General features: G+C 46.8%; 1 protein-coding gene across 3 annotated transcripts; it reads left to right on the forward strand.

Annotated features, from left to right (window-relative positions):
* Positions 1-1,014: 1,014 nt before the first annotated feature.
* LOC125551539 lies at positions 1,015-11,016 on the forward strand. Of its 3 annotated transcripts, none has more exons than XR_007302773.1 (7): positions 1,015-1,894; positions 1,965-2,072; positions 2,213-2,326; positions 2,423-2,460; positions 9,434-9,564; positions 9,688-9,783; positions 10,439-11,012. XR_007302773.1 is itself a non-coding variant. In XM_048714795.1 (7 exons), the coding sequence occupies exons 3-7, from the start codon at positions 2,286-2,288 to the stop codon at positions 10,558-10,560; spliced, it is 414 nt and encodes a 137-aa protein (XP_048570752.1). In that variant the 5' UTR covers positions 1,015-1,894; positions 1,965-2,072; positions 2,213-2,285; the 3' UTR covers positions 10,561-11,016. The 3 variants fall into 3 exon arrangements, 1 of the variants encoding a protein (XP_048570752.1); XM_048714795.1 differs by having other exon boundaries at positions 9,448-9,564; positions 10,439-11,016; XR_007302772.1 differs by lacking the exons at positions 1,015-1,894; positions 1,965-2,072; positions 9,434-9,564; positions 9,688-9,783; positions 10,439-11,012 and adding an exon at positions 4,504-5,285 and having other exon boundaries at positions 2,079-2,326; positions 2,423-2,495.
* Positions 11,017-12,096: the final 1,080 nt, after the last annotated feature.

A 12,096-nucleotide genomic window follows, 5' to 3' on the forward strand; every position in this document is an offset into this window, starting at 1 on the left:
TCACCCAGTTGGTCTTCTACTGGTCGAAGTTCTTGATGGTGTGCAACACCAGAACCTTTTTGCTGCCCGTCTGCCGGCCGTTAACCATCACCAGCAAGGCATTGCCGGTCTTGTGCCACATCGCGTGCGTGCCGCACTCCGACTGTATCTTGCGACGCATCCACGTGCCCCTTTTGAACGCCCTGGAATTGTGCTAGAAGAAATGCTTCCTTAGGCCACCGAGTGTGATACTTGTAGTATTGTGGAATACAGGTTTTAGTGCATCTAGTTGGCATTTTCATAACATCTTTGGCATGTTGCAGTCACATGTTTCACTTTTTATTAACTGTCAAATTGTAATTGCTTCACCAGGTCTGCGTCTAAAAAGAAAAATAGAGCTATAAACAAAGGAATATGTTTGTGCAAGTAGACGGCTGATCGGTGTCTTACCTGAAAGTTTCTCAGGTTGGGTGTAACATATGCCGTGCTCGCGGTTGATGGTTGGTATGAACAAATCGATGAGAGACTGAAATCTCGCGCTGTCAGCACTCACTTTGGCCTCAAGGTGCTCGATCAGCTCCTAATCCATGGGATCGAACTTGACGCCAACCGGCAGCACCGGCCAATCCTTCTTCGACTTGCATCGGTAATTTCAGTTATATGGTACTCAATATATGATCAATCGACTATTTTAAGTGAATGATGAAACATTTCGACAGATAAGTGGTACTCCAAATCTGAAGTCCAGAATACCCGAACACGCCGCCAGGATTCTTGTGTCACGTCACGCGCAGCGTGTTGTCACGTCAATTCAATGTGTGGACATGATGAATAATTTGACCGACGTATACTAGTACTCCTACTGTATTGGAGTACTTACTAGTCGTATTTAGTGTCACAATTTATACATAGGTTTAACTAACAAGTACGCATTTGAAACCTAACTAATATATATATATATATATATAGGGTTGGACTATTCTGTTACAACAGAATAATATTTTGTTACCCTCGACCCTATATAGACGCGAGTCACACAATTTCACAAGTCCAGCCAAAAAGCCGCACCGGTGTGGTTGAAAATGAGCCACCGCCGCCGCTTCCTTCCCCCACGTCGGCGGCTTCTCTCCACCGCGCGCCGCCGTCCTCCTTCCCCGACGCCGGCCGCCTCCCTCCACCACGCGCCGCCATCCTCCTTCCCCGACGCCAGCCGCCGCCTACTACCACACGCTGCCCTCCATCCCCGGCGCCGGCCACCTCCCTTCACTACGCGCCGCTCCTCCTTCCCCGGCGCCGGATGCCTCCCTCCACCACACGCCGCCCTCCTCCTTCCCCGGCGCCGGCCGCCTGCCTCCATCACGCGTCGCCCCCTCCATCCCCTGCGCCGGCCACCTACATCCATCGCGCAGATCCCGCGCAGCCCCAAAACCTAAACGGCGCCGCCGCTGTCGTTCCTCACAGGATCGACCCACCGCTATCGCTCTGCTGCCGTGTACAACTGTACACGCAGTTCAACGCCTCAGCCCCAGGCCGTTCAATGCCTCGCCGGCCTGCGGCTCCTCCATGGACGCCTAGGTGCTCTACTAGAGCCACCGTGGCTGATGGCAGCCCATGGTGGAGTTCGTTGCGTCCATCAGTCCAACCCCATGGCTTCAGGGTGGACGATTTTTGTCGCGGCCGTCAGTTCGGACACCTGTGTCACTGCGTGCGTTGCTACCACGGCCATTTGCGTTACTACGTGCTCTGTCACCGGCCTTATGCGCACCGTGACCCCTGGCGCACTCCTTCCTCTCCCTAACGCTGCTCGTGCCCTCCCAGGCTTGATTTCCTGCTGCAGCGATGAGCTCCTGTACATTGCTGAAGTTCCGTACCTGACGGCACCAGCACGAGGATGTAGCAGCCAGGCTGGACCCCGGTTCGTGCCTCCCTCCGTCTCCCTTAGCTACATCATCACTGTTGCAGTGCTGCTGATTGATTTCTTGTAGTGAACTGTGATGCTCTACCGATGGAGAGAAGTGTGGGAAACTGCACAAATATTGGTATTTTGGGAGTTATGAATTTGGTGCTCCGTAGGTGCCTGCTCGTATATGCAAGTGAGGGCCAGCATTTTTTTCTTCAGATTCTTGTGTTTGTACAAGGGCTAAAAGTATTTAGTTGTACAAATTGAAATTCCACATAATCCTCTGACTGCAAGTTTTACTTGTGACTTTGATGCTTCGTGGGTGCTTAAAAGTTTTTAGGTGGGTGGTCCGACACCGCTGTGTCCAGCAGTCCAACACCGCCACTGAAGGCCGTTCAGTGTCGCAATGCCTACTTTCGCCCGCGCCTCCTTCCCAGTCATCGTGAGGTACACCCTGCTCGAAATCTTTCTTCTCCATCTCCCGACGGTGAAGATCTCCGTGCCTCCTATTTGAACTGACATTTTATTACTGCTTTGATTCAGACCTGACGGAACAAGGCAGAACCTCTCTCTCGTACGCAGTAATATTGCTCTCTCATCTCTCATCTCGTAGGCAGTAAGCTCTCTCATCTCTCATCTTGTAGGCAGTACTATTTTGATGAATGTGTTACAAAACAAATTCCATATTGACATTCAGTAGCTTGGAGAGAGTAGCACAGGGAAACGTTGTTGTGTTGTGGATGACAAAGAACACATGTGACAGCAAGTCCAGGTATTACTACATGGGGAGTACAAAATTACTTTTACTGAGAGATCACTTGAATCCTTGGTAGCTACTAGCCATATGAACCTAACCCAGAAAAAATGTGCGAAAAAGAAACATTTTGTACTACCATTATTCATCGATGGCGTGTAATGTTATACTCCCTCCGTCCCGAAAAACATGTCGCGAGCACAGTTCATTCGCAATTTTACAGAAACACCCTCATGGTTTCAAAACCGTATCAAACAAGTCCCCGCCCTCGTCTTCCTCCTCCGCCGGCGTCGCCCAGCTGCGTGATTCGCCGCCCACCAGGAAGTGCTCCACCACCTTCGCCAAGTACCTGCTCCGCCGCCTTCGTCGCCAGATACTGCTCCGCCGCCGTCGCCCAGACCTGTGCCGCCGCAATTACCTGCGGGCATCGCCGGAACCTCCCGACACGTGCTCCTCGAGCTCGCGCACGTCCTCCTCGAGCTCCGGCGCATCCTCCTCAAGCTCCAGCGCGTACTCCTTGAGCTCCGCGCGTGCGCCGCCGCAATTCCTCCTGGCCGCGATCCTCCGCGCGTGCGCCGCCCCAATCCCTCCTGGCCGCGATCCCCTACGGGCTTCGCCCGAAACTGCCTCCACGATCCGGTGGACCAGGAGTTCGCGCGCTTCCTCCTTGATCTCCAGCTCGTCCTCCTCAATCTCCCGCGCGAGCCCGTGCTGCTCCTTCTTCCCTGCCCGCGCGCCCGCCGGTGGAGCTCCTCTGCCCATACTGCTGCTGCTCTTCTGCCCAGCTGCCGCCACAGCTCCTGTTCGTCAAGAAGAAGGTACTGTAAGGAGTTGCTCCTCTGCTCCTTGTGCTCCTCCGTTCCTGTTTGTCACAAAGAACATTGTTAACTGAATACTGTACTCTCCAATGTTAACTGAAGAACAAAGAACAAAATGAAAGTAGCTTGAAGATTTCAGGTTATAAGTCAATGTAGGCGCTACTGAATTATGCTTGTGTGGATCAGCCGCTAGACATCATTTTTATTGTGGGTTTGCAAGTGCTACATCAGCTGGTTCACCATGTGGGGATCGGCTGCTCGATCCAAATGAAATTGTGAATTTGCAAGTGCAGACTGGCTACTTGTGCAGTGCTCTGTTTCAGTTTCAGAACCTGAAATCTTCTTGCTGACTTCTCCATGGAGTTATTTGCTTACTTGTTAGAGAGATTTTTAAGCTATCGAAATGCAGGAAAAAAGAAGCATCAGGCAGTGAGCAAAAGATAAAGCTCATTAACTTACAAACATAGTGGACACAAAATTATCTCGGACTGCTGTATCACAAGCTGTATGCCAGGCTCAGTTAAAATTCAGATCCTCCAGAGGCACGGCCAAGAATTCTTTACATATTAGGAACATTTCAAAACCATGAACAGTTTTAAAACGAGTGAACATTTTTGCTGAATGCTACCTATATTTTGTTAATGTCATGAGGACTTTTTAACATCTTGTCATTTTGGCTGGCATCTAGACAGCACACACACATACAGTACATTAGATGCACTGTATATTCAACTCAAAATTATTTGATTTATTAAAATTATTGGAATTTAAATGACAGGACTGACAAAATTTTGTTTACTGAATTTTGCTTTAAAATTGCTGCTGACATGGTCATGGTCATTTGCAATCTTCAAAATTTGGCTTGAACATGATACTTTTTGTTTAATCTGGACATGTGTATGGTTTGTATGGTGGCTCCAGTAATAACTTTGTGTGTGTATTCTTGTTTGACTAGTGCAAATGCATTTCTTGTTTGACTTGCATACTCATTTTGTGCGTGTATATTCTTGTTATGGTACCATGGTGTACTCATCTTTTGTCATTGATGACAGGAAACATAACTATGGATTTGAACTTGATGCCTCAAAAGGAAGAACATGAAACTATGGATTTGAACTTGATGCCTCAAGAGGAAGACGATGAAGGTATTAATTTGAATTGGATCCCTGAACAGGAGGAACCTCAAGTGGCAGAGAATGGTACTATGGATTTGAACTTGATGCCTCAAGAGGAAGACGATGAAGCTATGAACTGGATGCCTCAAGAAGATGAAGGGAAAGAGGATGAAGTTCAAGAGGAAGAGGATGAAGTTATGAATTGGATATTTCAAGAGAAGAGAAGAGAATTGTAAGATAAGGAGAGGCATGGTGTTTACTTTGCCCTGCTGGTAATCGAGCTCAGAGATGGGTCTGTTCAACCAGACGACAAGCTGCTAGTCTCAAACCTGTTGGACATAAGTGTACGATCTGTTGAAAGAATCTGGGAACAGGCTAAAAAGCAAATTACCGATGGCAAAGAAGTAGATGTCTCAAGCAAGAAGCCAGGAAGATCCGGCCGAAAGAGAAAGGAGCTAGATCTAGAGAGGACCTCAACAATCCCACTGAATAAAAGAAGAACAATTCGATCTCTGGCACGGTCTCTAGGTGTGGCCCGATCGACCCTACATAAGAGGTTCCAATTGAATGAGCTCAACCGCATCACAAGTACCGTGAAGCCTCACCTCAAGCTAGAGAACAAGCTTGCGAGATTGAAATTTTGTATGTCCATGGTCGATGACAGTTCGATCTCAACTTTTCGGGCTATGTTAAAACCAATGACGAATATGGTTCACATCGATGAGAAGTGGTTTGACATGACGAGAGTGAAGAATAGTTACTATGTACTTCCAGGAGAACCTGAACCGAAGCGCACCGTGTCAAACACTCACAGCATTGGGAAGGTGATGTTCCTAACAGCTGTTGCCAAGCCTCGATATAACAATGAGGGGGAGCTAACATTCGATGGGAAGATCGGCATGTGGGCATTTGTCGAAGAGACTGAGGCGAAGCGGACAAGTCAAAACAGAACAAAGGGAACAAAAGTGTTGACATCAGTGAAAGTAACCAGGCCTGTGTGCAGAGATTATCTAATCAATAAGGTTATCCCGGCAATTCAGGATAAGTGGCCTGACGATGATGAGGGAGCAACAATATTCATCCAACAGGATAACGCAAAGCCTCATGTCCTTCCCAATGATGTAGCTTTTCGAGAAGCTGTGGAACAAACTGATCTTGACATCCGATTGCTACAACAGCCCCCAAATAGCCCTGAGTTAAATTGTTTGGACCTCTGCTTCCATAACTCTCTCCAGTCTCTAACGGACTGCAGGTCACCTATGAACATCCAGGAATTGGTACAAGGTGTGGAAGAGGAATTCGAGAACTACGATCCCGACAAGTTGCATAGAAGCTTTATCACATTAGAAGCAGTTATGCTTGAAGTTATGAAAGACAAAGGAGGAAATCGATATAAGTTGCCCCACTTGCACAAGGATCGCGTTCAGAATGCTGGAATGGAAATAACCGGTGTATATTGCGACAGTCGGGTCGTTGTGATACTAGGGCCGTTATAGAAGAAATGGAAATTGCAATAGGAAAAGATTGGGTCTTGTCCATCACATCATTCTCCTAATGATGTGATCCCGTTATCAACGACATCCAATGTCCATGGTCAGGAAACCGTAACCATCTATTGATCAACGAGCTAGTCAACTAGAGGCTTACTAGGGACATGGTGTTGTCTATGTATCCACACATGTATCCGAGTTTCCTATCAATACAATTCTAGCATGGATAATAAACGATTATCATGAACAAGGAAATATAATAATAATCAATTTATTATTGCCTCTAGGGCATATTTCCAACAGATACTAGGGCCATTATAGAAGAAATGGAAATTGCAATAGGAAAAGAAAATGAAAGGAAAGAATTAGCTAGAGAAGGGAAAAGAAAGAAAAGGGAAGGGAAGGGAAGGGAAGAAGTGGCCAGAGAAAGGAAAAGAATGTAGTCAAGAGGGGACAAAGAGGCCCTTATGTCATGTAGTTAGGTGCTCCTTGTGTATGTCTTGTGTCAAGAGGGGACAAAGATGCCCTTATGTCATGCCCTTGTGTATGCCTTGTCTAATCCTTGTATATAAACTCCTTATTGGAATTTATTGGAATTTGGGTTATTTGGAATTTGAATTATTTGAATTGATTTGGATTAATTTTAGTTATTTGAATTAATTTAAAGTATTTGGATTTATTTGAATAATTTGGATTAAAACTGAATTTGTGCTAACTTACTTTGCAATTTAGGACAATATGGATCTGATCAACAATAGAAAAATAGAACATGTATTGTCAATACAGGTTTGGACTTGTACTCCAAATGAAGCAAAACTCTTGCAATTTTTCTTGTACTCCAAATGAAGCAAAACTCTTGCAATTTTTCAGTTTCAATTTTCCTGCGAAGCAAGTGCCCTGTTTTACAGACTGTCAAAAAGTCATAGTACTCCAAATTAACTTCTGCTTAGTGCTAGAGCAGGTCTTCTAAGCTAAGATCCTAATTAACTTCTAAGTACCTACACATCATAAGATAGTAGTGGTGGTAATCCTTCTGCTAAATGCTAGAGCAGATCTTCTCAGCTAACAAAAGAATATGAGGTTTGCATGGTTTGTATGGTGGCTCCAGTAATAAAACTGTAGATATCTACTGATGATGATATCTCCTTGGGGCCCAGTGGTTCACAATATCACTTCTGCTAGTATTTTCAAGATTCAGTGCCATCAAAAACAGAATCAATGATGGCATGGCATGCTTGATGTGATGTAACTAATCTTTGCGCCATAATCTTTGCCATTTTAGAAATGCACTAATTAAATTTCTAAAATGAAGCTATAGATATACAGTGTCCTGTTCTGACAGTAGCTAGGTACTGTAGATATGATAGCTGAACCTTCTGATGTAATGCTGGTACAATGGCACGCCGTTGAACACGCCAGACCTCCCCATCAGCCGGGATCAGGCCGGTGCCCATCACAAACTCCAGTATCTCCGCAAGGATACCCTGCACCCACCATGATCAAACAAGTACTGAATCAAACAGGCATCCTGCTGATTTCTGAAGCCTTCTGAAACATTTCTCTACTGTTCGGAAATGACTAGAACCAAACCTTGGAATAAGCCTTGGAGTTGTCCCTCAGGATATGCTTAGCTACATCCGGATCAGAGACGATAAGGAAAGACTGGAGGAAGCAGATGAAAAAGAAGGTGCAGAGCATTAGCAACATGGCAGCTTTCAGAAGACTGAAATTTTGGGGGCAATTGGGTTAATGGCGAGCTCACCTTGGGCCCGAAGTTGAGGCGGAAGACGCCGCCGTAGGTGAGGAAGAGGTCGTAGAGCGGCAGGAAGAAGGCCTCCCCGGCGACGGACGCCAGCGAAATGACCGCCTGCGGCAGCTCCGGCCCCCTGCGCTCGCCGCCCGCTACCTTGGTGAGCAGCCCGGCCGCGAGCTCCCCCGGCGGGCCGAGCTTGGCCAGCCTCGCCGCGACAGGCGCGAGCCATCTGAACAGAAGAATTCAAGCACCGCGCATGATCCAATCAGCACCGGAGCTGCACGAGGGGAAAGAAATGCGGGGAGAGGATAAGGGATTGACCGGGGAAGTGACTGACCCGGGCCCCTGGGCGGTGAACGAGGTGGTCGAGGTCCACGAGGGCGTAGCGCACGGCGTACTCGAAGGCGTGCCCCGCCGGCCGCCGGCGCGAGTGCCGGACGCGGCCCTCGTACAGCCGCACGGTGCCGGCGCTATTGGGGGCAGCAGAAGCAGCTGAAAATCAGCTCCGTGAAGGCGAAACTCTTGACGTTGGCCGACTGGAGGATCTCGCCCTCGCTCCGTGGCGTCGACGGCACCGTCGTCGTCGACGGCGAGGACGACACCTGGCTGCTCGTCGGCCTTTAGGTTGTTGTTGGTGGTCCGGATCCGGCGCCTCCGGGCTCTTCGACGGCAGTTCCGGCGCAGCCGGAGCAGAGTGCGGCGGTAGCTGGGGAAATCGAAGATCTTTTTGAGGAAGGGGGGAGCTTGGGGAGGCAGGCGGGCGGCAGCTGCGGCAGCGGAGCAGGAGGCAGTTGCGGCGGGAGAGCGGGGGAGCAGGGGGGCTGCGGTGGCGGGGAGTAGGGCAGCTGCGGCGGCGGGGAGCAGGGAAGCTGTGGCGGCGGAGAGCAGCGCAGCTGCTACTTCTGTCGGAGGAGGATGACGAGGAGCGCGGGTTTGGTCGGGAGAAGCTAGAGGGGTTTTTTGTAAAAATGCCATCGCGACATGTTTTTCGGGACGGAGGGAGTATTTTCTTGCTTACCTAGCATTGAATTAGAACAACATTTTCAAGAGCTGCATTAGCTCATTACTTATCTCTTGTACTGTTAATTTTATTTTCAAAACCAAACTTGTACTGGGTACATGAGTTCTGATAGTAGCTTCTCTTTGACAAATTTTACATAATCAAGCATTCTTGATGTGCTGCCTTTCTTCCAGATATATAGATTCAGTTTTGAATCCGATTATCAAATTAGACAATCATAATTCTATTGACAGTTCTGAAACAAAGAAATGTTTGCGTAACGGTCCCATAAACAGCACCAAAACGAATCCCCATCCTTGGTAACTTGCTGGCTCTGATCTTCCAGGGCAACATGAATGATCAGCACTCCCTTTAATCAATGCACGCTCATCGAGCCATAGTAGCATCTCATTTGTCCTAAATTCTTCCACTCTTTGGAAACAAAGTCCCGGAATGGATGTGGATAGAGTATACTCAAATGGTTTCGCGAGAAATCGTACAATAAGAGTACCGTTCACTATGCATTTTATCATCAGTTAAACAATAATCACAGAAAAAGTTCAATTTGTGTTATTGAAACAACTCAATTTATAAGTATTATATTATATGATAAGTGATGCATAGGGATGTTGCAACAGTTCGACTCACAGAGCTAGTAAGTTCGACGAAAAAACAGCACAAGGCATGTCAGTTCACGCAGAGCATATCAGTCTTTCAGTTTCCTGAGCTCGCCAGTTCACCGACGGAATCCGCAGGTCAGCCCCTCATCTTCCACAAATTACTCTTCAGTCTTCTATGAGTATTACTTCAACTACTGCCTGAAATGTGTAGCTTGGGCTGAAGTTTTAAAGATCTGATTTACTGCTTACCTGCCGCAGCTCCCAGGCGGTTCACAGCCGCCGCCCTAGTCCGTTCGTCACTGCCAATCGAGGTCGTTCGACAATGCAGCGTTGAGGTCGGTCAACGACGCAATGGTTAGAGTCTCTTTCTCTCTCGCTCTCTCTCTATTTTTGTTCTACCTATATGAAGTGTTTCCTGACTTTTCTTGGCTTTGCCTCTTCTTAGCCTCCGGTTTTTTGATTTGGAGACTGAATGAGTGCAGTTCGTCGAGGCATTTAATGTGCTGACCACTTAATATACATGGTTGGTAGGATCACTAGTATTATTTATGTTCTCAAGATACGAGAGACAAATCTTTAGTGGAATGTACGTATGATTGTGGTTGGTTGGACTGTATGGTCTGGTGGAAATCATGCATATTATTTGCTTATGACATGATGTATATATATACTGTTAGAAGTTCTAGTACATATATTACAAAAATTCACTGATAAAACATGTATCAGTTCATTATGTGTAGCACATGTTTAACACATACAATTACGAAACAGTTACTTGAACTATATAAGAGTTAAGCTTTGACTTGATTTTCAGTTCAAATTTTGCGTTCTTTTCAGTACATCAACTTTAATGTGCAGAACATCGAGGAAATCCTGAAAAATTATATGTGCACTCTACTTATTTTATTATGCTTACAGGAATTCAGCCCTGTTTGCTTATGTATGGTACTGAACTGACCATGTTGTGTTGTCGCTAAATCTGAACTTGTGTTCACCTTATGTATTACAGTGGCCATGGATGCGCCCAATGAAGGACAGCGAAAGGCAAAAAACAAACTAGTGCAGCTGCTTGCCTCCTCTTCATATCCCATACTAGAAAACATCCTTCGCCCCCTCTGTTTTCTTAAGTAAGTTTTCATTAAAAGACCTTAGAATAGAAAGTAGAAGTTTGACAAAAGGACCTACATCAGTTCAACCGCAGAAAGATAACAAGTCCATGGGATGATCTATAATTAAGTTCGAAATTACTACATGGTTAATGTATTTAACATCAAGTCCATGTATTACTACATGAGACTACATCAGTTCTTAGGAATTCTACTTCAGTTCAATTTCTAAATTTGGTTTACTTCAATTCAGTTTAATATATTTGTGTCAATTTCTTCTTGTGATGCTTAGACATAGCTCAAAATGCAGATGCTGTTGTTTTAGAATTTATCATTTCTGTATGGAATTAGGTGCGGTGTATAGTCACTGCTGTTTATTAAGCCACTTTGGTAGTACATGATAAATACATTAACCATGCACCAGATCCAGCGACCGGTGCCGCCCGCGCACCCAACAACCGGCGCCGCCCCCGAACCCAGCCACCGGCATCGGCCCCGGACCCAACCACCACTGGTGCCCTCGGACCCAGCCACCGCTGCCGCCCCCCGGACTCAGCCACCGCCGCCGCCCTCGGACCCAGCCACCACCGCCGCACTCCGACCAGCCACCTCCGCCGCCCCCAAACCTATCCACCTCCATGGGCAACTATTCCCGGCACTCTGCACCCCCCCTGCGCACCATCTCCCGCCGTCCGACGCACTGCTTCCAACCTGCGTGGCCGAGAACCAGCCCCCGCCGCCCCTACGCACTACTTCCTCCCTTGCCCGTCCTGGTATGGCGGTCACGCCAGTTCAGCTCTTCCTCCCTTCTCCATCCGAGCTCTCCTGCCATGCTCCTTTACGCACGAGCTTCTGCCGGCACCAGTGCACGCCGCTACACTGGTTCTTTTGGGGTGCAGTCATCTGATTTTATTTTGTTTCCTATTATACAAGTTCATATGAGGTTCCTTGCTACCTGATGGATATGTGATAAAGGTATTGGTCCTCAGTGTTCCTATTTGGCATATGCAAGTTGTTTGATGTAATGTCATAAATTCATAACGAAAAAAGCAGGAATAGTTCAAAACTTGTGTGTTAAAAACAGAACAGTATAGATAAACTTCCGTATCAGTTCGATGGAATAAATCACATCAGTTCTGATTCGGACCGGCTGTTGCCTACAATGCATTGAAAATAAAATTTTGAATCAAATCAATCTAGTAGTTCTATATTGTCTTAAAGTTTTCGTATATTTATCTTACTGATGATGCTCTGAACTGAGCAAGAGTGCTGGGTAATAAGTGTGCCTTTGGTTTAATACTGAAAGATCTGTTCGCTGACTTATAGTAGCAAAATCTCATGGAAGTGTGTGTTGATGGCTTCAACTAATTTAACGCCTGCATACAGGATGGTGGCAGTGGTGGCGCAGAATTGGAGAAAGAAAAAGAGGAAAGCCGTCCAAAAAACTTAACATTTTTTTCATGTTTTTGTCTAGCTGAAATGAAGCAAGACTAATGTACTACACTTGATCTCTCTGCACAGCAGGTTCATGTACATCGACGACGTCGCCATGCGTGCATGC

Source organism: Triticum urartu, chromosome 4 (genome assembly GCF_003073215.2).
Source record: "Triticum urartu cultivar G1812 chromosome 4, Tu2.1, whole genome shotgun sequence".
Lineage (NCBI taxonomy): Eukaryota > Viridiplantae > Streptophyta > Magnoliopsida > Poales > Poaceae > Triticum > Triticum urartu.

Bases quoted from the DNA above. Each gene is read 5' to 3' on its own strand.
- LOC125551539 (XM_048714795.1), top strand. From the start codon at position 2,286: ATGCCTACTTTCGCCCGCGCCTCCTTCCCAGTCATCGTGAG. The intron at 2,461-9,447 runs GTAATATTGCTC...ATGTTGCAACAG, and splicing joins GAACCTCTCTCTCGTACGCA to TTCGACTCACAGAGCTAGTA. The intron at 9,784-10,438 runs GTTAGAGTCTCT...TATGTATTACAG, and splicing joins GGTCGGTCAACGACGCAATG to TGGCCATGGATGCGCCCAAT.